Source organism: Malus domestica, chromosome 14 (genome assembly GCF_042453785.1).
Source record: "Malus domestica chromosome 14, GDT2T_hap1".
Lineage (NCBI taxonomy): Eukaryota > Viridiplantae > Streptophyta > Magnoliopsida > Rosales > Rosaceae > Malus > Malus domestica.
In genome coordinates, this window is record NC_091674.1 from 23,489,230 (window position 1) to 23,514,751 (window position 25,522).

Here is a 25,522-nt window from a genome sequence, read left to right on the forward strand (position 1 = left end):
CTGACTTTTTCCTCTATCCTTCCACTGATCCTTGGACTAAAGTCTTCGTCAAAGCTCACAAGCAACGGATTGCCTGAACTCCATAGGAGCCACCAACCTCAATTAAACCCAATGAAAGAAATTAAAGTAAAAATGTCGAATTAGAGCCATGAGTTTGGGACCATCCTGGTCCCTTCATGGCTCCGCCTCTAATGACAAAGTTTGGTATGGTAAAGAGTATCACTATATTCACTACAAGGGTAGTAACAATATTAATTGTAAGACAATTTGACATGTCATGTTGTGAGATGTTACAATGTTACATTTACAACAAGAACGATTTGTTTCGATCGGAAGTGCTAGCTTGTTGAAATCCGAAAGAAATATTATGTTAGTTTTATCTTACTCGTAAATTGTCTTAGGGTTACCCAAAGTGGTGAAGATGAGTGAGAAATAAGATCTAGACTAAGTTAACAAGTCAAGAGTTCAGTTTCCTTCCTGATTCCATGATTCTCGTCCCTTCATATGTGATCTTAAATTCCTCATCTCAGTCCAATGACTCCAAACTGCAAAACTTCGCCCAAAAAACAAGAGCCCGTACTAGAAAAAGGATTGTTGATTTGGGCCAAACGTAGAAGGCCTGAAAACCACAAACATATCTTGGCCGGCCCACTTTTGGATCATCTTGAATTTGACATAGAATGACAAAGTGGGCTGAGTTTCCTTGGCAATTGGCCCAAAAAATTCTATCACCTCGCCATAAATCTACAAGCGTGCGTTTGTTTGCCTTCATTAAACTTCATTAGACTAGACTGGATTATAGATAAGAGTAGTCCATGTTTGTTACTTGAAGCAGATAACATGAGTATTTTGTTATTTATAATGGGTTCTTTTTTTCCATTTTTTTATTATCTTGCTTTTTAGTCCAGCACTGCATCAAACGGTTCACTAAGTTAGTTCAACTTAGTCTACTAAGCCACTACAGCTTAGTCGCTAATCCAGTTTAAAATAGTCCGGTACAACAAACACACCCACAAAAAAGTAAAGAACGAGTGTTTTGTCCACAAAGGAATAGAGTAAAAGTTTACAAAACAAAGGAAAGAACAAACTTAGAAAAAAAACACAATTATGGTCGCTGGATTGACAACAAGGCCAAGGCCGAAACTAAAGGCTGCCGACCCCAATCAGCGTAACTATTTCCTGATTTTTTTACACGCACAAACAACCAAACGCATCCTAATCATTGGAATTTGTCAAAGGATAGGCCACCAAATTCCCCAATTCAATTTGTAATTTTCCTCTCCATTATCTACACTATATTTTATAATTGAACTGCAAAGGGAAATGAGAATCTCGGGAATGAAAATCTCAAACTTTCTACTTTGGTGATTAACTAGATTATCTCAATTCAATTGGACTAATGTTTTAATTTTAATTTTTAATACAATATATTTCTTCTTTAAACTACGTTAAGGGGGAATATTTGAACCTAGAACACACATCTAGTTAAAGAGAAATGCGCTAATCAACACGGCAATCCTCACTAGTTGTTCTAATCGTCTAGTAAACATAAATATTGGGACTAAACCTTCTATGGAAAGGCCTAAAAAATTGGACAACAACCCAACATATTGTTTGGTCAAACCACTTAACTTAAGAAGACTAAGTACTTGTTTGGTACTGATGTGTTTTTATAAAAAGTGGGTATCAAAAAAAGCTGAGCTAAAAAATGTGTTTGGTAAATACTTAAAAACAGCTTATTTTCATAGTTTTGGATGAAAAAAGCTGAAAATGTGAAGCAGCAAAAATGAGCTTATTCTCACAGCACAACAGAAACTGTTTTTTTTTTCTTTTCAAAGCATAGCAATACCAAGCCAGCTCTAATGCTTGCTATGTTTCTTTTTCAAAATTGCTTTTGTTGTGCTATGAGAATAAAAAATTATGAAAAAAAGGTAGGTAAGTGTTTAGTAAACTATAGTGTTAAAAGTGCTTTTAGAAGAAACAAAAAGGAAAAAAAAATGGAGGTAGGATTGTTAATATGAAAGTTTCATTAATTGATATTGTTCATCTAACTCCAATGAAAAAAAATTAAGAAATATGTGTAGAGTTGCTTTTGCTTTCTGGTGTTTTGGACCTATGATTTTTTTTAATTTTTAAGTAACACTTTTTATTTTCATTTACCAAACACAATTAAAGCTCTAACTTTTTTAAGAAATTGTTTCTAAGAAAATTTAAGCAACCCAAAATCAGCCCTGAAAGCCCATACATCAAAACTTCTAAAGAAAACAGTTTTGCTCAGAAAAATATTTTTAGAAGAATGTCCCAAATTTAATCAATAGTTGACGTGTCTTCTAGAAAAAGCACTTGAAAGTACTTTTGCAAGTATTTTCAATTTCTGTTATAACCAAAAGATAATTTTAATTTTTTAATAAAAAGTTGCTTAAAATGCATTTATTTATTCTTTAGCCATCATAAAAGAGTTCCAAATAGGCGCAACGCAAGAGCTTTATATATTAGGGGTGTGATATCCACACACCCCATTTTACTTTTTACACACTTTTTTAATTTTCGACTGTCGGATCGGATGAATTGAAGAAGATCAGCAGACAAAAATTATCAAGGGGTGTGTGAGAAGTAAAATGGGGTGTGTGGATGACATACCCTTATATATTATAGTGTGAGTTGTGAAATTTACCAAATAATTTCACAAATGAGCTAAAATTGTGAGGAGGAATACTATTAAACCATAGTATTGAAGGCCAATTTGGAATTATCGTTTTTTTTTAAAAAAAAAAAACAACTTTGTTATGCTTTATAAATAATAAGTTGTAAAATAAAGCGTTGAACGTTTGATAAATTGTATTTTTATAAGTTTTGTAACAGGAAGAGTGATGTAGAAGCGTAATGTATAAGTGATATAATTTTATATAATGATAAGAATTGACATAGTAGTTGGGGTGGTGGCAACGATAGCAGTGGCGGGGCTAGTGGTGGTGGCAGTGGCAATGGTGGATGTGTCTAGTGCTGCCAATAATGAAGTGTGGTGGTTAAGGAGGCGACAATTGCGTAAATTTGGCGGTTGCAATTGTTGTGGTGGCAACAAAAATGGTTGTGGTACTAGTAGTGGCGGTGGCTGTGGGTGGCTGATGGTGATGGTGATGGTGATGACAGCAACAATTGTAAGGGTATGGTGGTGGTGCTAATAATGGGGTGTAGTGGTTGGGTGAAGAGGTTACAATGGTGGTGTTGCGATGATGGTGGTTGTGGTGGTAGTGGTGATAGTTGTGATGGTAGCGGTAGTGATAATTATGGGTGTGGTGGTTGTGGTGTATAGGTTATAATGGTGGTAGAGGCGGTGGCAACAACGATGGTAATTGTAGCGGCAGTGGTGACGATTGTGGTATTGGAGGTGGTGGCAATTATGACGACAGTAACAACAACGATGGTGCTAATGGTAGTTGTGGTGCTAGAGGTGGCAATTGTGGTTGTTGTGGTGGTGTTGGTCGTGGCAACTACGATGGCGGTGGTGGTGGCGCTTGTAGTGTCAATGATGATAGAAGGTTAGTGGTTGTAGTGTTACTGGTAGATGGTGGTGGTCACTTTGTTCTTCCGAGGGAGAAAATGTCATTTTAAAAAATTGATAAGGTATTACAAGAAGGAGAAATTAGGTTCACATCCTTCTTTTTGCTACTCCACTGATTAAAATCCTATTCATTTTCAATTTTTGATCAAGGCCCTTGGGTATTAATAACATCATTAATTATTTGAATAATAAAATATTTTTATTTTTAAATATATTCCTTTAGTGTTAAAAATGTTACAATTAGTATATTTATATTTATGGCTAAATTTTTTATCATATATTTTTATTTTTAGTTTGTACCTATTTTAATTTGTACCAATTTTTTTGTCATTTTTAAGTTGTACCCATATATTAGTTTCTTTGTGTGCCCATATTTTTTAAAGTTTTATTTGTGTTTGTACCCATGTGTATACCGTCACGTGACATTGTATATTTAATCAATGATAGAAAAATTACATATGGTATATTTATGTTTTATGCCTAAACTTTGTATCATATATTTATATTTTTAGTTTGTACCCACTTTTAATTTGCAACATTTTTTTTTTAAAATTTGTAGTATTTTATTTTGTACCCATGTATTAATTTCTTTTAGCGCCTATATTTTTTTAAAATTCATTTGTACTCATAATTTTTTAATCTTTTATCCCTACCATAATTTATTTATAATGTACCAATTCTTCTTTATTAATGTACCACTTTGTTAAATGTGAAATGTACAAATTTTTTTGTAAAATGTACCCATTTTTTTAACACTATGGATACATTCTTTTGCCATTTATTATTTCTTGTTTTTACATAGTTTTTATCCATTTATTCAATCAAAATGTTTAAATTTTTTTATTGTAACCGTTTCTAATAGTATTATAATGAGAGATTTTAAATTTATAGGATTATAAATCTCATAAAATATCAAACAATTAATGTCAAAACTATAAAACTATAAATATTAATTGTAATATAATGAGGTGTACAAAGTCAAGGGACTTTGATCAAACTTTGAATACCATTAAGGTTTTAGTCAAAGAATGTTAAAGATTAGGGACCGCATCCAAATTATCGCTTACAAGAATTAAAAACATTTATTAAAGGCTAAACTTCGTTTTTTAAAGGAAAACTAATGAAAAGAGCTTCAAAAATTTAAGTTTTAACCAAAGCCATCATATAATTTTATTTAATGACAAGGACAAAATAATAAAGAAAAAAAAAACCTAGGTAAATCCCGTGCAATACTTCATCATCGCCTCATTATTTTTCATCTCCTTCTCCTCCATCAACTACTCTCCCTGACAACAACGCCTCTCCTCTTTCTCTCTATATTTTCCAATATTTTCTTCGTATTTGTGCTAGACTACTGCTTGTGCACGAATTTAGTCAAATTCGTCCCTTGTAGTTGTAGATTATATACACAAAAGGTAGGAATAGGAATTTTCTATTGTTTTTACACATATATATTATTATATAACCACGTATATAATTAATCTTCATCTACCGTTACCGTTAAGTTTCACAAACAGTGTAGTACCGTTAAATTTCATAAACAATGTAATAAATTTTATAAACAGTTTATGTGAGGACGCGCATGTTCATGAGTTAATTTTTTTTATATAATTTTTTAATATTAAAATTGTGTCTTTTTAATTAAACTTTAAGTTCTTTTGTCATTTTTATTAAAAATAAAAGTTTTTCATTAAGATTTGTCTTTTTTATTAAATAAAGTTATAACATGATTTTTTTTTATTAAAATAAACTTAACTCAAACTCTTTTTCATTAAAGTTCTTATTTTTTTTAGGGGTGTGATATCCACACACCATTTTTTACTTCTCACACACCCCTTATTGATTTATGTCATTTGATCTTCTTTAATTTATTCAATCAAACTGCCGAAAATTAAGAGGGTGTGTGAGAAGTAAAAAATGGTATGTGGATAGCACACCCATTTTTTAAAAGTAGCTTTTTGGTAGAACAAAACAATACCAAACAAGGCCTAGATGGCAAAAAGATTATAATAATATTAATTAACGTGAAAAACATGATTGGAGTCCTGAAAAACACTATGAAGGAAAAATAAGAAGAATTTGAAAGAAGCTTAAGCAATTGGTCTCGTGTACGGCTTTGTTGCAACCAAAACAGCGACGTGTTGACGTTCAAATACGAGCCCAGAACATTTCTGGCGAATGAAGTCGAAGAGTATCAGGGGCAAAACCGTCATCCAACGAAATATCTCGGGCCAAGAGAGGGACTGCAGTAACATTCACAATTTCTCATTGACTTACGGATGAGGCTGGTGGGCCCACTCGAAGCCTCAATCTCACACTTTTATACGACGTGTCGTAACTCGCCGCCGTCGATCACTCGCGGTCGTAGGTTAGCGGTGTGGTGTACCCGACGGTGGCCAAGGGATGGATAACATCGATTTATAGAGCCAGAAGGAAAGCAGGAGAGAGAAAAGAGAGAGTTATAGAGTTTTAGAGAGAGAAAGAGCTTCTCTTAAGACCACACCTTCTGTCTCTTGCTCTTTCGGCCGACCATATCATACTAAAAATAGGGTCTCTTTCTTCCTCTCCGAAGAAAGACCCTCTCTCTCTCCGTCTCTCGAGAAATTCCATTTTTTATATTTCAATTCGAAAGTTTATCCGGATAACGGGGTTTTAGGTGAGCTTTTCTTTTCAATCTGATTACCCTTTTGGATTCACTGCTTCTTTGTGCGAAAAGTTTGGGTTTTTCTTTTAACTTCTTCATAGGTTTATCTGGATTCTGGGTTTTCTGGGGTTTTCCCCTTTCAATAGATTGTTCTTATCTGTTTTTAATGAAATCTGCATCTGATGTTCGAGTTTCGGATTTGTTAATGTTATTATGTTGTTGCTGTAGTATGGGTATCTGATGTTATTGTGTTTTTGAGGTTTTATGGTCTTGTTTGAATCTGGGTATCCGTTGTTTTTTGTGGTTACTATGTTTCTGAACTTTTTTAAGGTTATATGTTTGTAATGGTCGTTTAGTTGTGATGTTTGAGCTTGGTTAGTCACTTGTATGCTGGGCTCGGAGACTAAAATGAATGAAAGACTGAAACTTTATGTATCGTTGATGGCAAAAATGGAGTGAGAAAAGGATTTCTCAGTTTTATAATTATAGTTATCATTTGGTAAGTTGATGCATATGTTCTGTTTTGTTGGGTGATAGGACATTCCTATATCTTGACTATCAATCTTACTAGTTAAATGTTGCTGCGTAAATCTCCGTAGTTTGATGCACGTACCATAAGTTCTAGTATTGGTGAAGTCTTTTTTTTTTGAGTTTGTGTCTCCATTAATGTCTTGAACTGTGAACTAAATCTTTGTTTGGTCTTTGCTGAATGTGGAATAGGTTGGAATCATGGCTACAAATCTGGTTCAGTCTACTTATATTCCTAGTGTGGCAATGGGGAGAAGGCTTGGCTACTCTAAAGGATCTGGGAATGCTAGAAGGACAGTCATGTTGTGTACTTTACGAGCACCTGCATTGAGAATGAGCGGTTACACAGGACTTCGGAGTGTTAATGCTTTAGATATTAGTGTAAAGCCGAGGCGAGACTTATTTTCTTCTGTGAAATTTGCAAACACTAAACGGCGTGAACGAGCTAGCAGATGTGTGCCTAAAGCCATGTTTGAGCGCTTCACAGAAAAAGCAATTAAAGTAATTATGCTTGCACAAGAGGAAGCAAGGCGACTAGGTCACAATTTTGTTGGCACGGAGCAGATACTTTTGGGTCTTATTGGTGAAGGGACTGGGATTGCTGCCAAGGTTCTCAAGTCCATGGGAATTAATCTTAAAGATGCACGAGTTGAAGTGGAGAAGATAATTGGAAGGGGTAGTGGATTTGTTGCTGTTGAAATTCCATTCACTCCTCGTGCAAAGCGAGTTTTGGAGCTGTCACTGGAGGAAGCTCGCCAACTTGGTACCTTCTGTTTTTTCTCTTCCTCCTGTTCACTAAATGCCTCGAAAACATTGATAGAAACTAATAAGAAGCATCCTTTTTCTCCTTGATGGGCATCCTGCTTTTATGTACTGGGTTTTCCTAGTAATTTTTAGATGTGTAAAGCTTCACTTAAAGTAGGTGGAGCAAAATTATAGACCGTTTGGCGTCAAACTTAATCCTTGTGGAGTAAATTGATATTTCAATTGAACAGCCTTAAATTTGTGTAGGATCATACATGAAATTGAAGACTGAAATATGATCTCTATGCAAATTGATAGCTCTTATTTCTTCTTTTGCTTCTCTGCTATACATTCAATTTTTTTGTGAACTAAACAGTTCATAAATGATGAATTTCAGGTCATAACTATATTGGATCCGAACATTTGCTTCTGGGTTTGCTTCGGGAGGGTGAGGGTGTAGCAGCTCGTGTTCTTGAGAATTTAGGTGCTGACCCTAGTAACATTCGCACACAGGCAAGCGTAGCATCCTTGTGTTAGTTTTTCTTTTTGAAGAGTTCATCATCAGAACTGAAAGTAACCATAAAAACTTTCTTGGTGTGGGCAGGTTATTCGTATGGTCGGTGAGAGCACAGAAGCTGTTGGTGCTGGTGTTGGAGGAGGGACCAGTGGTAATAAAATGCCGACTCTAGAAGAATATGGGACCAATTTGACTAAGCTAGCAGAGGAGGTAAAAACGAACTCATTTATTCCTTTTCCTTTATGTCAAGTTGTAGAATTGTTCTGCTTTAGATTTTTTGTTTTTGAGATAATTTTTCTTCAATTCACAGGGTAAGTTGGATCCTGTTGTTGGAAGACAACAGCAAATTGAACGTGTCGTCCAAATTTTGGGTAGGAGGACTAAGAATAATCCCTGCCTTATTGGAGAACCTGGTGTTGGGAAGACTGCAATTGCAGAAGGTCTTGCTCAACGGATTTCAACTGGTGATGTTCCTGAAACAATAGAGGGAAAGAAGGTGGGTGAGAGTTTATTTATAATTCTCGGCAATGTCATGTGCAACATTATTGTGTTTACAGCAGTTGGTATCAATAAGTTAAAACTTATTTGGAACCGTTCCTTCTATTTCAGTATTTCTAGTTATATCTTGAAAAGCAATGTAATAATACATTTGACCTTTTCCCCTCCTTGAAACTCTTCTAGGTTATAACTCTGGATATGGGTCTTCTTGTTGCCGGTACAAAGTACCGTGGAGAGTTTGAGGAAAGATTGAAGAAGCTAATGGAGGAAATCAAACAAAGTGATGAGATTATTTTGTTTATTGATGAGGTGCACACTTTAATTGGAGCAGGAGCAGCAGAAGGGGCAATTGATGCTGCAAATATATTAAAACCGGCTCTTGCAAGAGGTGAACTGCAGGTAATAATTGTGATATTAAAAAGTGATGCACGGATGGAAAGTATATAAATAGTTTTTTCATTTTTTGACCTGAACCAATATCAAGTATATTAAACAAACATATTTGTTAACTGTAGGAATGCAATTATAGATTTTTATTGTCTGGGAGTTGAGCTTTACATTTGTTTTGTGCTTGTTGGATTCCTGATGATTTAGGAATGATATATTTCCTACATTATATTAGCTTACTGCTTTTTATATTTGAATCCAAATAGTAAGATTCATCTCTATTGACTATTGGTCCAGTGCATTGGAGCCACAACTCTCGATGAGTACAGAAAGCACATTGAGAAAGATCCAGCTTTGGAAAGGCGATTCCAACCAGTCAAAGTTCCTGAACCAACCGTGGATGAAACCATTCAGATTTTGAGAGGGCTTAGGGAGCGGTATGAGATTCACCACAAGCTCCGCTACACTGATGAAGCCTTGGTATCTGCTGCACAGCTATCATACCAGTACATCAGGTAGGCATCCCTACTTCTATGTGCAATGTGCTAATGCTGGATGCTGTTGATGCTTATTTAAAATAGTTAAAATGTTGATAGTGTTTGATCAGTACAGACGTCCTTTATTATTGCTTGCATTCCCTCGGCATAACCCATCCGTGGAACTAACTTGGTCTCCACTTTTCTGTTTGTTTGTGATGGTGTTAGCTACCTATCTCTTTCCCTATGCACGTATACTTGTATAGTTTTGTTCTGATCGATAATTCTGTATGCTTCAGTGATCGTTTTTTGCCTGATAAGGCAATTGACTTGGTTGATGAAGCTGGTTCTCGAGTTCGCCTTCGTCATGCACAGGTATGACCTCATTTCTAAGTTCAGACAGCTACCATCATTGGATTCTCAGGGATTGCTTGTATTTATGGGGACATACTAAATATTGTTTACAGCTACCTGAAGAAGCCAGAGGGATTGAGAAAGAGCTGAGGGCGATCACTAAAGAGAAGAACGAGGCTGTTAGAAGCCAAGACTTTGAAAAGGTACAGAACTCTGTTTCCGAATGTACTTTGCATCAATATACACATTCAATATCTCGAGGGCATGTATGTGAATCTGATAAGGCCACTGTGATCTAGGGTTACTAAAACGTACTGAATCAATAGAAGTAGCAACTAGAAATAATTCTAAAATTTGAAGTTCTTTCTGTTGTAAAATTGATATCAGAGTTAATGAGTTTCTGATGGTGGATTAAAGTTGTCAAATATCTTCATCTGTTACGCCTGTGGCTTAAAAAAAACTTGCATAAGTTAAGCTGACAATTTGCATTTTGGACAGGCGGGGGAGTTACGTGACAAAGAAATGGACCTAAAGGCACAGATCACAGCTGTTGTTGATAAAGGCAAGGAGATGAGCAAGGCAGAGAGTGAGGCAGGAGATGTAGGTCCTCTCGTGACTGAAGTGGATATTCAACATATTGTGTCCTCCTGGACTGGAATTCCAGTTGAGAAAGTGTCAACCGATGAATCAGACCGCCTCCTCAAGATGGAAGAGACCCTCCATAAGCGAGTTATTGGTCAGGATGAAGCAGTCAAGGCTATTAGTCGTGCTATTCGCCGAGCCCGTGTTGGACTAAAGAATCCTAATCGTCCTATTGCCAGTTTCATCTTTTCTGGTCCCACTGGTGTTGGGAAATCTGAGCTCGCTAAAGCTTTGGCTGCTTACTACTTTGGTTCTGAAGAAGCCATGATTCGGCTTGATATGAGTGAGTTCATGGAAAGGCACACTGTTTCCAAGCTCATTGGTTCTCCCCCGGGTTATGTTGGTTACACTGAGGGAGGTCAGCTGACTGAAGCTGTTCGACGCCGTCCTTACACTGTAGTGCTTTTTGATGAAATTGAGAAGGCTCATCCCGATGTCTTCAACATGATGCTCCAAATACTCGAGGATGGAAGATTAACCGACAGCAAGGGCAGAACCGTGGATTTCAAGAATACACTTCTGATAATGACATCTAATGTTGGAAGCAGCGTGATCGAGAAAGGAGGCCGACGCATTGGATTTGACCTTGATTATGATGAGAAGGATAGCAGTTACAATAGAATTAAGAGCTTGGTGACGGAGGAACTAAAACAGTACTTCAGACCAGAGTTCTTGAATAGGTTGGACGAAATGATTGTTTTCCGACAACTCACCAAGCTGGAGGTGAAGGACATAGCAGATATAATGCTCAAGGAGGTTTTCGAGAGGTTGAAGAAGAAAGAGATAGAGCTTCAAGTGACAGAGAGGTTCAGAGATAGAGTGGTTGACGAAGGATACAACCCGAGCTACGGAGCCAGGCCTCTAAGAAGAGCTATCATGAGACTCTTGGAGGACAGCATGGCTGAGAAGATGCTTGCAAGGGAGATCAAAGAAGGCGACTCGGTCATTGTGGATGTCGATTCTGATGGAAACGTGACCGTGCTCAACGGCAGCAGCGGTTCTCCCGAGTCCTTGCCAGAGCCGATTCCTGTTTGAAAAGTTCACGTAGCCTCATTTCGTTGGATCTTTTGGCATATGTTTGTATTTTTTCCATTTGCACTTTGCCATTGAACGTAGTCTGATTTACGGTCGTCGGAACGGACCAGTCGGTAGCGGTAACTGAAAGCTATTTGTTTAGTGGTTCTTCACTTGAATGCTCAAGCTGTAGCAGTATCACAGAAAAATAGCATCTGCATAGTTCAGTTTCCCAAATATATTAGGGTTAGACTCTTCCTTTTTACACTCGTGTGCTGAATACAGTGTTGGTATTTATAATAAAAGATTTTTAACACATTCATGTGGCTTAACCGTGAAACTTTTTACCTCTCGGATAAGTTTTGTGCTTCTATGTTTAACATGAAGATTGATCAAGCGTTAACCAGTTAGTAACATATTACCACCACTCGATTAGGCTCACTTTATGGTCTCTCGTAGTTTGAATTGACATTTGTTGGGTTATTATTGGAAGATTCTCTCTGACAAAGTTTACTAGACGACGAACACATCATTGCAGATAAAAAATGAAACGTTTACCAAGACAATGATTTCTGATTTGAGTGAATTTTCACGATAATGATGGTACAACTTTGATTATTCGAGTTACTAATTATTTAGTGTTTGAGCGCTCCTGTTGCATGAATCATTAACACGTAAATGAAATCCATTTTGAGTTCAAAGATAAGTTGCTGCTGTTAATCATCTATGTACACATGAAAAACGGTGCACGCTCACAGATGCGGGTTAGGTCAGTGTGCCTGTCCCTTTAAACCTACATTCAAATCCCTTAACCCGTAAATTAGAGTACATTATAATATCACACTGTCAGAATATGGCACTGCCAACATACACCCCTAAAGTGTCTGATAATCTACTTATGATACACTAACAATCCCTATATTTATATCTACAAGAATGGCCAGCCACATTTATGCAACAAGTCCATCATCTCCCAGAGCACCTCATACAAATAAAAAGGAGGCTTTCAGCTTGGAAGTCCCTAATCTTCCACATCTGAATGAGACCTCTGTTTAGGGCTGACGCTTCCGCCTCGGCTAATTTTTAGCGCTGTCAAAGCCTTTTGTATCTCCATTGTCATTGCACTATCGACACTACCTGACGATAGCTTCTTGTGTGATTTCTGCAAATGAAGCTTAAGCGAGCTGCTACTCAGACCTGCATTCACCCCGCAGATTGGGCAAACTTTCATTGTAGGCTTCCGCTGTTGCCACTCCATGGAAACTCTCCCGTGAAGTTTCTTATCCAGATCCACTAGGATCTTTGCAAAACCATCATTTGGTTGCGCCCGACGATGAACTTGTTTTAGAGACGTCCACGCCTCTAATAGAGTGCAATTCCTGCACCATAGGAAGATTACTTAGCTAAATGTTTCTCGAAGTAATACTGTTGGAATCACAATTTACACCTAGTAAAGCAATACAGCCATCGAAGATCGGTTGATGCCACATGTGTACGAGGAGGAGTATAATAGATTTTACTTACTTTCTCAGCATTAGGTAGGCAAGCACTAGGGTGGCACTTCTACTTTTCCCCTCAAAGCAATGGACGAGAACCTTCCCTCTTTTTTGTTCAACACGATCAATAAAACCAATAGCTTCATCAAAGATGGTGCTGATGTTTGTATCGTCATTGTCGCATATCTGTTCAAAGGGGGATTGCAGTCTAATCAGAACAATGCAGGTGCCAAACAATTTACAAACACAATGAAATACATGCAGAGTTAGGGTAAATGTTTGAAACATTCAAAAGAGAAACATTTAGTATAAATGGAGAACGTGGATTATGGGAGAGAAGATGTCATTAGATAATGTTCACATGGGCTTATTTGGACATGTAAACACAGATGAGAAAGAACCCTTACAGCAAAATTCTTGTACTCAAATAGATCAGGAAACTGAGAATCAGCTTGTCCAATTTCATTGGAGCACAAACACAAAACATGAGTAATTTCCAAGCGTTGCAGCGTGAATACAGATCGTGCAGCCAGGGCCCCACCGATGAACATGCAACTTGTAACTCGAGATGGCCTCTCTGTATTTGCAGCACCAGATATCAATGCAATCCTCTCAAGAATGTGCTCAAGTCTAACCTGTTAGTTATAGAGAAATGTTTACAAGAAGGAGAAAGGAAAGGAAGAAAAATCATAGAAAAGGAAATAAGGGACAAATATACCTTCAATTCATAAGCATCGACAACACCATTGTTGTCACTACCCTCGAAAAACCCAGAATTAAAATTGTTCTCTTGACATAGTTTGACAGCATCAAACTTTAGCATTTCATTCCACTGTTCCAGTTCTTTGTTTGATTCAGCATCAACCTGAGCATGGTAATATATTGAAGTTTAGGAGAAATTATGCATAATGAAAGGACTTTCTGTTTCCTCATCTATAGTATCAAATAAGAAAAAATTCAGTTTGCTTGAGTATGTCCAACCTTGGCGTATTTATGGAAATCCCGAAGCTTTGCTGTCAAACGCAAACTACGGAGGGGCTCCGCACTTCCTTTAGAGAATCTCCCATGCAAACCATCCCTTGACATGGGCGAGCTGCAGTCATAGCCTTCTTTATTTCCGGAATATGAAGACCTTGGAGCAGTTCTCTGTAATTCAGAATCACTAAAATCAGGATTGTTCTCATTGATAAGTCTTTCCTTACTTGGTGGAGAAGCACAATGAACACTTCCAGCAGCGTGAGAGGAAGACTCAGGTACTGCCAAATCCTCTTTGTCAGACTCCCCTGAGGATATTCTATCTATAATATTGAAGAATATTCGTAACAAGTTCTCCAGTCTTTGATGAAGTGTGAGTAAGAATATATGGAATCCCTGCAGATCCCGAAGAGCAGCTCGGAATCCACTACGAAATTCTTGAACAACCAAAGCCATCTCAAACGCCGGCATATCAGATGCATCAGTTTCTTGTATGGTAGAACGTCCTAACTTCCCTAATGTTATTTCATGCAACACATTAGATGAGTACTCAGAACTGTTGAGTAGTAACTCAACCAACCTGGGATAAATTTCCTGGTCATTTGCGCGCTTTCCAGCAGGAGGTCGACGAGGAACCCCCGAGTCAATAGCCACAACTGGAAAATCAGAATGCACTGCATCATCTGATAGTGCACTCTTAATAGATCTTGGTGACTCTACAATATCTGAAAGATCAGAAGTCTGTGGTACCAATACGGCATTATGAGTACCTAATTTGCTATCTACTGAAGTTACCCTTCTATCCTTATGAAGACCTCTGATTACTCTTGGTTTGTATCGCTTGATTGTAGAATCAAAGGATTCCCCCAAACTATCCATATTTCCCAAAGACATTTTGTCAGCCAACAATAGATTTGCAGAATTTCCACGCCATCTGAGCTTATGGCAAGGAAGCCTATCCTCATTTCTGATGACAAGATCCAACATCAAGATCCTACCAAGAGCAGCCGCTGTTTTTTCTGCAGTTTCCCTCGACTCAAATACAGTTGGGCTTTCAAGTAAAGGAGATCCGTGAACATAGCTGCAAAAATTAAAGCTTTGGTCTTCAGTACACATGAAAGGTCCAGTTATCTACTATGAAGCATTTTCTAGTAGAGCACCTCATGGAACGTGATGCTTCCTCATTTAGTTTCTGTTAAAAGTATACAAGAAGGGGGGCAAAGAACAGGTTCTAGAAAACATAGGGGAACAATTTAACAGCATGCAAAAGACCGGGCAATCAACATTTTTGCTGCGACTAACTAGTTATGTGCATGCTAGATTGTGAACGAAGCATAACATTTCATACAGATTAACTTTTTGTCTACATTAGAAATAGAGACACTAAGATGATAGTTAGACCTCATGAGCAAAAGGCATCGGCTAAGTTCAAGAGCTTCCAAAAGTTCTGAACACGTCATTTCCCCACATTCATCTCCTTCTGCACTTGCTGCATCTCTTGCTTTCTCTGCAGCTTCCTTAATCTGGAGCCATTCCAAGCTACAATTATGAATGACTCTGGCCTGCAAAATCCAACAGACAAAACATATATGTATTATTGTAGGTATAATATTATCACAGGAGTGAGTTGAGTGACAATGTACTACCTGAGGAGTTCGAACTCCAAGCCACTTTGCAATTTCATATCCAAGGCGTTCAGATTGCGTGGCCATCCTTGATGATGAAATCTTTATAACAGCCGCCGCTTCCTTAGTAGAAGCATCATCATTCCCTGGCTGGTTGAACAGGCCAAAGAAGACAACACCCCCCGAATTTACAGTTACCTATATGTACACAACTGAAGAGATGACGGGGCAGCAAATAAGAATATAAATAATTACGCACATATTTATTCTGTAATTCAATCCAGTAAACATAAAACAAAATTCCATATAAAGTGGTTAATTTAGATTGCACACCTCAAGAGCTTTATTCATTTCATCCTCAGAATTGTCATTGCTACTACTATGCTCAGTGTGATGAAGCGACGAGAGCCTATCCCAGGAAAAATAACTCGACTCAATATCCAATGTAGCAGCTTTGCCAAGTCTTTCCCAGAGATTGACTTCCGTGGTTTGCTCACAGGGAAGAGAACATTTCCAATCATCAACAAAGTCTCCTACACTGAATGGCAACCGTGATGACGACTACCGAACATTGTAACCACATTTCAACGTAAGATAACAAAAAACTTGAAACAAACCTCGAAGGCATACTGTCAAACCTTGGAAGGCGGTGGGGGAAGCCAGACGAGTGATACTTAGCACTCCGTTTACGAACCAGTTCCAGCCATTGCGTGATTCTATATGCCGGCCCTGCGGCAATGTCACCCAACATATACAAGACCTGCATTCCAAATACACCCCCAAACAACCATGATTAATTTTCATCTCTCTTTCTCTAAAATTCAGTCACTACATGTCTTTATGTCTTTAAATGCAAAATTAATACTACAACACCAGCACTCAAAGAAATAAATAAAAATGCAGTATCGTATAAAAGTTACTAACCCGGGAAGTGACGGTGAGAGGCAAAGGGGCCTCAGGCTCCTCAGATCCAGGGTCCAACTCCTTGTATTCCTCCTTGTCCTGTAATTCCAGCATATAAACAACAACAATACGAAATCAGAAACCTCAAAATGTTTCATTTCTTGATTGAAATCCAAAAAAAAAAAAAAAAAAAGATGCAAAATTTAAGCAATGCACAGAAAACCCAGATCCCAAAACATCAGAAAAAACACGAATGGCATTCAAATTAGGCAAAATCTGAGATTTTAACGATCTGGGTTTAAGAAAGAGGAAGGAAATTTAAAGGGAAGGGGGGGAAATACCTGGAGCTGCAGAAGGTTGGTGATTGCAGGCTCCTGGCTTTGCTCTTTTGCCATAATGTTTATTTTTGGGATATTTGGGGTTTTTCTTTAGAAAATGAAAAGAATGGGAGGAGGGTACCACTCTCTCTGTCTGTCCTTGAAGCCAGTTGGGGGGAGAGAGAGAGAGAGAGCGAGAGAGAGTGCAAAGGAGGACAAGTATAATTCAAAAAAGAAAAAGGAGTGTGCTTTTTTAAGAAAGAGAGTTGAGAGATAGTTGGACAGTGGCGCCTTTTCAAATTTTTTTTTGCTGTTCTGAAAACTATACGGTGTTATACGGTGCAGAGAGAGAGAGAGAGAGAGAGGAAATGGAAGATGGCGGTGGTTTTGGTGGCGGTTTGGCCTGCAAAACTGAATGTAAGATGGGGCTTCGGGAAGGGGAATTGTCAGTGGTGGGTGCTTGAAGGTATGATGAGGATCACACTCTTCTGCTTTTGGGTTTTGAATTGTTTAATCAGACTGCATGAGACCCACTGATTTTCTGTTTATCATTTTCTTTTCTTTTCTTTTTTCAATGATTGTTGAATTTAATTTAATTTAATCAATAAAAAAAATTAATTAATTAATTAATTATAATTTTGTGTACTTTGTTTAGATCTCCAACGGTTCTTTTCTTGTTTTGGAAAAGAAACTAGTTAAAAAGGAAATGTGTTCAATTTTTCTTAGCAAAACTTGCATTCAAGTTAGGATAATGTTAGGGAGATCAAAATTTTAAATTAAATTTGCACAACTAAATTATGGGTGACCAATAAGAGATAGGCACGTTAATCGACACTTAATTAATAATTTAATCATCTACAACCACATCATTTGATTTTAGTTTAAAAAATTTGATATTCCTAACATTATTCTTCAAGTTAGGGAGATTTTTGATATTATATTGGATGACAAGTTTGATACCACCTTGCTATGGCGGGTATATTGTGTGTCTTAACCCAATCTTTGTACTTCTTGATGTTAAATGTCATTGTATACAAAAAAAAAAAAACTTTCGGTAAAATGTGGAGGATGGGGTCTTGGGTTGGGACTAACCAAGGGGAGAGACTCAATTGGAATTTTGGGAGATTTTAATTCTTTTAATGAATCTAGGTGTATTTAATCAGGATTTTAAATGATTCTCTGAAATTCAATGTGTATTCAATCAAAATTTTAAGATAGTTTATAAAATATTTAGAAATCTAGATATATTCAATTAAGATTTTAAAGAAGTTTATAACATTCCACGTGTATTTAATTAGAATTTGATTTTAAAGAATTTGCAAAATTGAGGAATTAGAAAGAATTGGAGGGATTTCGTAGTGTATTTTAAGCATCACCTCTCCCCATGAGATTTTGAGATAATTGAATCAAATTTTTACATGAAATCTCTACAAATCAATTAAAATAAAAAAAAATTCATAGATTTATAAATTCATTAAAATCTCTTAAATTTCTAATTGAATACACTATCATGATATCTCGAGTCAATATCATATTAATTGTTTTTTCACATAAAATTGGACTTAATAAGTACCATTCTCCTATTCCGACAAAAAAGTACCCTTCTCCTAAAGAAGAGGAAATAATAAAGGTCCTAAAACAAGTTTGTACAAATGATGAATATTTTGGTGGAACTAAAGCAAATTCAACTTTTCGGATAAACCCTTCGAAAGGGTTAATTACAACGTTGGTTGCCGAACATATACCTATGTTTCACTTTGGTCATTTAGTTAAGTTTTATATGGGCATTCAATTTATTTTTAAAATTTTATGGTCTTTCAATTGCGTTACTACCTACTTTAGTTTTTTCGTTACATTATTGTTTACTTATCCGTCTATTTGAGAAGTAAAATGGTCAATTGAAGGGTAGTAAAGTAGTCAAACAGGTGGAAAATAACAACAACAAAAAAGATAGGTGACGCAAGTGAGAGTACCACAAAATTAGAAAACTAAATCAAATGCTAAAAATGAAAGACGAGGACAAGTGCAAAGACCATTGTCGTAATTAACCCATCTTAATTAGTGTACTGACCACATTCTTGCCCAACCTACATGCATTATAAATATGTTGAAAATTGCTTTTGAGTGTGATTAGAGCTTTGCTTTATGAGAAAATTTTGCGTATGGTGTTTTTCACAAGTTTAAATATGTGATATATTGTATTTTAATCTTGTTGGACTCTACATCACTCTCGGTTAGTATAATTGTCTTAACAAAATTTATGTTCTGATTTTCACTCTCATAATCTTCTTCATCACTTATCGCTTCGTCGTTTTACATTAATTTTTATTTATATATTCAATTTTAAGACAAAAAAAAAAGAAAAAAAAAAGAAAAAGAGAAATGGGAGTGTTAATCAATTCCCCAAAGTTTCCCTTGAGCCTCAGATATTGGCTCAAGTGAAGGGCAAAAAAAAGTTTTTGAATCAATCTAAAAGAACTTTAATGAAAAGCTCCCGATACTGTTCATTTTAACGAAAAACTCTATTTTCATTAGTTTTCCTTCAATCTAAATGATTCAATCAAAACAGGTAAAGGAAAAAGCCTCTCAGCTTTCCCATGACACCTTTTTACAAAAAATTTCCAACCCAAACAGTCATCACATTTACAAAATCCACAAACACACACACACAAAATCTCCCTCCATTCTTTTTGCAGTTGAAAGATGTATTCAAACTCAAACACCATGGACCTAACAATTATATCAGAAAACTTCAGGCAGAGGCCTGCCTGCCAGAAATGACTTAAACAGCCTCAGTGATCTCTCAGGCTGTGAGAATGGAGCTTCATGGGAGGCACCTCTGATGGTGGCAAATGAGAGAATGTTTCCGTAAACTTGAGTCCACCCACCAACCTGGACGGAACAAGAAGAAATCGTATAAAAGTATAAAACCCGATTTCCGTTGCTCATTTTTTGTAACAAATAACCTCTTAGAATGGCACAAAAAAGGGTGGGTATAAGCATTGCAACATAATACCTGCTTTCCTTCGAACCAAACTCGATAAGGGACAGTGGTGTTCAATCCTAACTCCATTGCCAATCTATATACCAACCTTCGGCTTCCCGTTAATGGAATTACAGAATCCTGATCTCCACTGAATTGAATTTTTTTATGAATTAGTTTCGTAGCAGCTAGAGGTATCCATATATCATGTGAGACTGAAATATAGTTACCTGTACACCAAGACTGGGATTCCTTGCTTCACAAGCGATCTGACTAGTGCGATTGTAGGTATTTCCAAGTTGAGCACTTGGTAGTCCAAAATGCTATATGCAGCAAAAGTATGAAATTTCTATTAGTAGCTGCAGAAATTGTATTTGTTTAGAATTCCCACATCAGCTTTTTCTTTAATCTCAAGTAAAAAGAATTTACTTGCTGCAAACATCCCATCTCCGAACTCCAACAAGCCGCGCATGGAGAGCCTTTTGCACATCTTTCCGGTTCAAATAATTCACAGTTTTGTCTTCAACACACACATCTATCCTCTCAGTCATTTGCTGCAGTCACATAATGAGAAGACTTAGATGTGTAATGAGAAAAAAATTTCAGAAAAATATGGAAATGATCTCCGTGCGCTCCTGTTTATTGATGGTCCTTAATATCCTATGATTTATTCATTCCAAAAGCTAGAAAAATGGAATGTGCTGGCGGAGATAATGGGTGTAACAAAAAGTTAAAAGGAAGAGAATTAGGCTTACATTGGGGCTTATAACCTTGGATTGTGAGAGCACAGATGAAATGCAGACATCTAGGGTTACATCATACTTGTCCACAAATTTACTTGTTTCTTTGCTCACTTGGCTCATAACCCTTGAGCAAACAGGCGACAGCGAGTCTCTGTAGTACTCGCTCACATAGCGCGAATAGTTACAGACAGAAGTGAACATGTTATATGTTGAATCGGATATTAGCCCGTGAGACCAGAAGAACTCCGCTCTCGAATTAAAGTCCGTGGCAAATTCTAGAACAGGATTTCCCAGCTGCAGTAAGAGAAAATATCCATATATTAGCTGATTCAACTTTCTGAATGACGAATGTTGGTTTTAAACTTCCAGTAGAAGTGCTTCTACTCACAGCAATTCCTTTTAGACTGAACAACTTTTCCTTTCTGTTGATTTCAATCATAAGCTTTGCAAGTTGAGGGATGTAGTGACCTGGAATTAATAATAAGCATAAAAAGAAGAAAATAACAATAAGAAAGAGGATGCAACAGGAAATTGAAAACGACTCTCGGCGATGGATATTTAGAGTACCTGCATAACTTTCTCCTGTTAGAAACAAATCCCTGTGCTTGTACTGGGGGAACTTGTTGAACCAGCGTTGCAAGAATACAAGATTGTCCCTCGCTTGAGAAGTCAAATGCAGAAACACAAAATATCATAGGTTCTAAATTATGAATTAGGAACAAAGAAACATAAAAAGGAAAAAAATGAAAAGAGCTTGCTAATACTAGAGACTTGCAGCTTAAGAGTTTTGAGCTCTTGGGGGCAAAAGGCAAAATCTCTTCCCTCTATCTCCCATATCATGTGATATGATATATTTTGGCTGCACGACAAAATCTCTTCTTCACGGGGGAGTTGCAAATTTTCTTCAATAGTTCGGGACTAATGAGTAGTCCAGAAAATGCATTGTGAAGAATGACTCTAAAAAATCGAATGGTGAAGATAGTTTAAAAAGTTGAATTACCTAGTAGACTCACTACTGAAAACAGAATCCGGATCCTCGCCGGATCCTCTTTGTGAGGATCCCGGGGATTCGTCAATCTTATCCGTTCATCCTACATCGTACGGTTAGAAATTATTTTAAGGAGAAATTAGGTTTACATCAATCTTTTTGTTACTCCATTGATTAAAATCCTATTCATTTTCAATTTTTGATCAAGGTCCTTGGGTATTAATAACATAATTAATTATTTGAATAATAAAATATTTTTATTTTTAAATATATTCCTTTAGTGTTAAAAATGTTACAATTAGTATATTTATATTTATGGCTAAATTTTTTATCATATATTTTAATTTTTAGTTTGTACCAAATTTTTTTTCATTTTTAATTTGTACCCATATAATAGTTTCTTTTTGTGCCCATATTTTTTAAAGTTTTATTTGTGTTTGTACCCATGTGTATACTGTCACGTGACATTGTATATTTAATCAATGATAGAAAAATTACATATGGTATATTTATGTTTTATGCCTAAACTTTGTATAATGTATTTATATTTTTAGTTTGTACCCACTTTTAATTTGCAACATTTTTTTTTTTTAAATTTGTAGTTTTTTCTTTTTAGTTTTATTTTGTACCCATGTATTAATTTATTTTAGCGCCTATATTTTTTAAAAATTCATTTGTACTCATAATTTTTTAAATCTTTTATCTGTACCCTAATTTATTTATAACGTACTCATTCTTTTTTATTAATGTACCACTTTGTTATATGTGAAATGTACCAATTTTTTTAACACTATGGATACATTCTTTTGCCATTTATTATTTCTTATTTTTACATAGTTTTTATCCATTTATTCAATCAAAATGTTTGAATTTTTTTATTGTAACCTTTTATAATAGTATTATAACGAAGAATTTTAAATTTATAGAATTATAAATCTCATAAAATATCAAATAATTAATGTCAAAACTATAAAAATATAAATATTAATTGTAATATAATGAGGTATACAAAGTCAAGGGACTTTGATCAAACTTTGAATACTATTAAGGTTTTAGTTAAAGAATGTTAAGGATTAGGGACCGAATCCAAAGTATCCCTCATTTTAAATATTTTTATTTAAAATTAAATATAAACAGTATTTGACAACGAACACGATTCACGAATTTTTAGAACCCTCACCAAAAGAATTACAGTTTAAAATGTCACTTCTTGAAAAGCCTAACCAACTTTAATGCAGTCCACTAGGAAAAACAAATTTTCAAAAGGAGAAAAGCAGAAGGAAAGAAACAAAAGCATGAACAGATATTATAGGAAGTGATAGAACATGGACAATATACCTGTTGCCTCATCATCCACTGCTATATAGGAGGAGCTTGTTTTAGCATAAGAGAATCCCACTCCAACTGGTGTCTCTAAATACAACATATTTGCCTCTGCATTATATCAAATGCCAAAATTATGAATGTGTTAATTTCCAAGTCATGCAGCTTAGCCACACCGAGCATCATTCTTTTTAATATACAAGCGATATTGGGGAAGGGAGAATTGAGCTCGGAGAGCGGAAACTAAAACTGTTCATTACCTCTATTCCAGCTGTACTCATTTCTAACCAGAACCTCACCATCTGGTCTAAAAGGTCCATTCTCAGAGAATGCTCCTACCCCAAGAGAAGAGCAACCGGGTCCTACATGAAAACAAAGTTTAACCCAACATTTAAGGAACTGCATTACATATGTGAGTTAGGCCAGTTAATCAGGGCAGTGTGCCAGCTCTTTTCACTCAAGTTTGAATCCCGCACATACATTAGAGTAATTTAGAATATAACTCTGTCAAGTAAAAAACATTTAGGAACCGCATTGTAAATTATATTCACATTGAAGGAAGTAAAGGGGAGTAATTAGTTACTGACCTCCATTCAACCAGAGGACCAAAGGCTTTGAAGCTGGAGTGATTTCGGCTTCAGCAAAGTAGTAAAAAAGAGCTTTGTGATTGTGATCGTCCACGGTAATGTAACCCGAAAAATGTTGGAATCCGACACGGGGTTGTCCAGGAAGGCTGGTTATCTTGTGATCAGGATGGTGATGAGAAGAGGACTCAACAGCCTCCATGGAAGAGCAGAGCTGAAGAAAAATTGCTGCAGCCATTGACATGGCCTTCCATGTCTCAGAAGGACACATTGTTTTAGAAGTAGAGAGAGAGAGAGAGAGAGAGCGAGAGGTGTTTAAATGTTAGTGGAGGGCATGAGGGTGAGAGTGGGGGCACTATATAGATGGAGATAAACTTACCTAAACCAATGCCATTGTAGACTTTGCAGTTGTATTTTCAAGTCCACCGCGTATTGTCAAACGTTTTGATTCAGTCACGATAATGTGTGCTTAGCCTACTATAATGTTATTGTGACAGTATTCCAAATCAATCACCTATTGTCATGCATTTTAATTTTCTCATGTAATAATATGTTATTGATTTGAGATACTATTACAACAATTTCCGTGATTCTAAACTACTCTAATCTAAAAGACCGTGACTGAAACTCAAATGTAATGACTGAAACTCAAATGTAAGAGGACGGACGTGCCAACTGGCGTGACCTACATGTGTAATGCCATACCTTGTTTTATATTATGATTACCTTCCTAGCTTTTAGATTCCAGGCCTGAAAATGGTGATGAAAGAGATGTGTGAGAGACAGAATGACTTGACTGTAGAGAGTGAGTCCGGTCTGTACTTATTTGGTCTTTTGAAAATCGAAGAGAGCATGATGGAATCTATGGCCTTTGCATTACAAGAGCTCTGAATTAATTCTCAGAAATTTCAGTTTTGTTGTTTCTGCAATATTCTTCTTCCTTTTCAACTTAAACAGTCTTGAGCATGATCCATGGAAAGTGGCTTTACAGGAGATTACTTTCCATCTCAGAAAAATGTGTGGAAAATAGCATTATATATATATATATATATAATTTTTTTTTTCTTAAGCTCAATTTTTTTTCTGCAATTTTCTGATATGAATATATTTCTTTGACAGCATCATGAAGCATGAGAGGTTTGTAGTTTCTTTTTGGTTTTCCCAAAAAATTGGCTTGATTTTTTATGACTTTTGTTGATCTACAAGTAAAATCCCATATCTAGTTTTCTAATTTAGAGAATATTTGAAAGTTGATATAGGACACTGACTGTCTTATTGAAGCATATCTCACATCGAACTCTTATTTTGAATGATTATACTATTAATTTAGTTGGGAACTTCTGCAACGAAAACTCGCACCCAGAACTATTCCAATACTTTGTTCCACAGATACAACTTATAAATTGGGAGTGGTCAGATTTGAAGTTAACCAAATCATGGTCGAATTTAAAATGAAATTGTGAAGAGAAATATCGCTGAGTTACGTGATAGTTAGTTCACAAATGCTATAGTTTGAGTGGATACTTATCAGCAAGAGCTCTCAAACATTATCTTTATGTATTTATCTGCAAAAGAGTTTGTTAAAAAGTGTTTTGTTATAATAATGATGTATTCAACTTTTGGTAATGTTGTCATTTTCTTTTCGTATTTTATATGAATTGAACACTCACAAGGATGCAGGTCCACAGAGACACCACATGTTCCCCATCATAGAGCTTCACAAACAAGTAATTTTGCTTCTAAATTCTAATGGGACCCGATCTGCTTCCTTTCCTTCTCTAAAACTCAATTGTTAAAAGAAAAGAAAAAAACACATTGCTGTGCGTGGCGTTTCTAACAAATGATTTTGCATCTCACCCAATGACCACTGAGAAAAATGGTCATACGAGGTTATAAAAACATCACCTTTTGCATTTTTAAATCTAAAAGGTGGTAGTAGTTAAAAGGGTGTCTTTGTTGACACTAAACTGTCAAGTTTTTTATCCAAAATAAATCGTGTGTCTTGTACACGATTTGTGTTTGAGATTATTTAGGACATTTTAACTCTCCATCGCCTTCTAAAAAGTTGCCTTCAACGAAACAAAAATTTGGAGTTTCTACAAACTACAAAATGAAAATGACTATGCAATGGAATAATATTTGTTATTCTAAAACAAAAAGGAAATTTAGTAGAATGACATGATATAATTATGGTCGAGTTTCTCTCTAACAGCTTAGTG

At 36.1% G+C, this 25,522-nt stretch overlaps 3 protein-coding genes across 4 annotated transcripts; 1 reads left to right on the top strand and 2 right to left on the bottom strand.

Annotated features, from left to right (window-relative positions):
* The first annotated feature begins 5,643 nt into the window (after positions 1-5,643).
* On the top strand, positions 5,644-11,684 carry LOC103454896 (ATP-dependent Clp protease ATP-binding subunit ClpA homolog CD4B, chloroplastic). Its single transcript, XM_008394494.4, has 10 exons — positions 5,644-6,218; positions 6,927-7,497; positions 7,876-7,991; positions 8,083-8,205; positions 8,306-8,491; positions 8,677-8,892; positions 9,178-9,395; positions 9,656-9,731; positions 9,824-9,913; positions 10,209-11,684. Exons 2-10 carry the CDS (start codon positions 6,936-6,938, stop codon positions 11,385-11,387), a joined length of 2,766 nt encoding a protein of 921 aa, XP_008392716.1. The 5' UTR covers positions 5,644-6,218; positions 6,927-6,935; the 3' UTR covers positions 11,388-11,684.
* A 441-nt stretch (positions 11,685-12,125) lies between these two features.
* On the bottom strand, positions 12,126-17,200 carry LOC103454895 (dual specificity protein phosphatase PHS1-like). 2 transcript variants are annotated; one of them, XM_008394491.4, is made up of 11 exons: positions 16,707-17,200; positions 16,387-16,464; positions 16,080-16,222; positions 15,796-16,000; positions 15,484-15,660; positions 15,239-15,399; positions 13,844-14,918; positions 13,581-13,727; positions 13,270-13,497; positions 12,891-13,048; positions 12,126-12,745 (listed from the first exon to the last, which is right to left on the bottom strand). In XM_008394491.4, the coding sequence occupies exons 1-11, from the start codon at positions 16,758-16,760 to the stop codon at positions 12,388-12,390; spliced, it is 2,784 nt and encodes a 927-aa protein (XP_008392713.3). In that variant the 5' UTR covers positions 16,761-17,200; the 3' UTR covers positions 12,126-12,387. The 2 variants fall into 2 exon arrangements, with proteins under 2 accessions (XP_008392713.3, XP_008392714.3); XM_008394492.4 differs by having other exon boundaries at positions 16,101-16,222; positions 16,707-17,101.
* Positions 17,201-19,189: 1,989 nt separating this feature from the next.
* LOC103454948 (serine carboxypeptidase-like 45) lies at positions 19,190-23,758 on the bottom strand. Its single transcript, XM_070812465.1, has 10 exons — positions 23,307-23,758; positions 22,980-23,081; positions 22,735-22,830; positions 20,976-21,068; positions 20,797-20,876; positions 20,421-20,702; positions 20,095-20,219; positions 19,896-19,988; positions 19,699-19,816; positions 19,190-19,574 (listed from the first exon to the last, which is right to left on the bottom strand). Exons 1-10 carry the CDS (start codon positions 23,572-23,574, stop codon positions 19,425-19,427), a joined length of 1,407 nt encoding a protein of 468 aa, XP_070668566.1. The 5' UTR covers positions 23,575-23,758; the 3' UTR covers positions 19,190-19,424.
* Positions 23,759-25,522: the final 1,764 nt, after the last annotated feature.

What these genes read in the sequence shown, in the direction of transcription:
- LOC103454896 (XM_008394494.4), top strand. Translation starts at nt 6,936, where the DNA reads ATGGCTACAAATCTGGTTCAGTCTACTTATATTCCTAGTGTGGCAATG. An exon ending in TGACTAAGCTAGCAGAGGAG is followed by an intron (nt 8,206 to 8,305) that starts GTAAAAACGAAC and finishes TTCAATTCACAG; the next exon opens with GGTAAGTTGGATCCTGTTGT. An exon ending in GAAGCCAAGACTTTGAAAAG is followed by an intron (nt 9,914 to 10,208) that starts GTACAGAACTCT and finishes CATTTTGGACAG; the next exon opens with GCGGGGGAGTTACGTGACAA.
- LOC103454895 (XM_008394491.4), bottom strand. Translation starts at nt 16,760, where the DNA reads ATGGCAAAAGAGCAAAGCCAGGAGCCTGCAATCACCAACCTTCTGCAG. An exon ending in CTCTCACCGTCACTTCCCGG is followed by an intron (nt 16,223 to 16,386) that starts GTTAGTAACTTT and finishes TTTGGAATGCAG; the next exon opens with GTCTTGTATATGTTGGGTGA. An exon ending in CGATGCCTTTTGCTCATGAG is followed by an intron (nt 14,919 to 15,238) that starts GTCTAACTATCA and finishes TAATTTTTGCAG; the next exon opens with CTATGTTCACGGATCTCCTT.
- LOC103454948 (XM_070812465.1), bottom strand. Translation starts at nt 23,574, where the DNA reads ATGTGTCCTTCTGAGACATGGAAGGCCATGTCAATGGCTGCAGCAATT. An exon ending in GGTCCTCTGGTTGAATGGAG is followed by an intron (nt 23,082 to 23,306) that starts GTCAGTAACTAA and finishes GTTTTCATGTAG; the next exon opens with GACCCGGTTGCTCTTCTCTT. An exon ending in ATCCCAGTCTTGGTGTACAG is followed by an intron (nt 19,817 to 19,895) that starts GTAACTATATTT and finishes AATTCAATTCAG; the next exon opens with TGGAGATCAGGATTCTGTAA.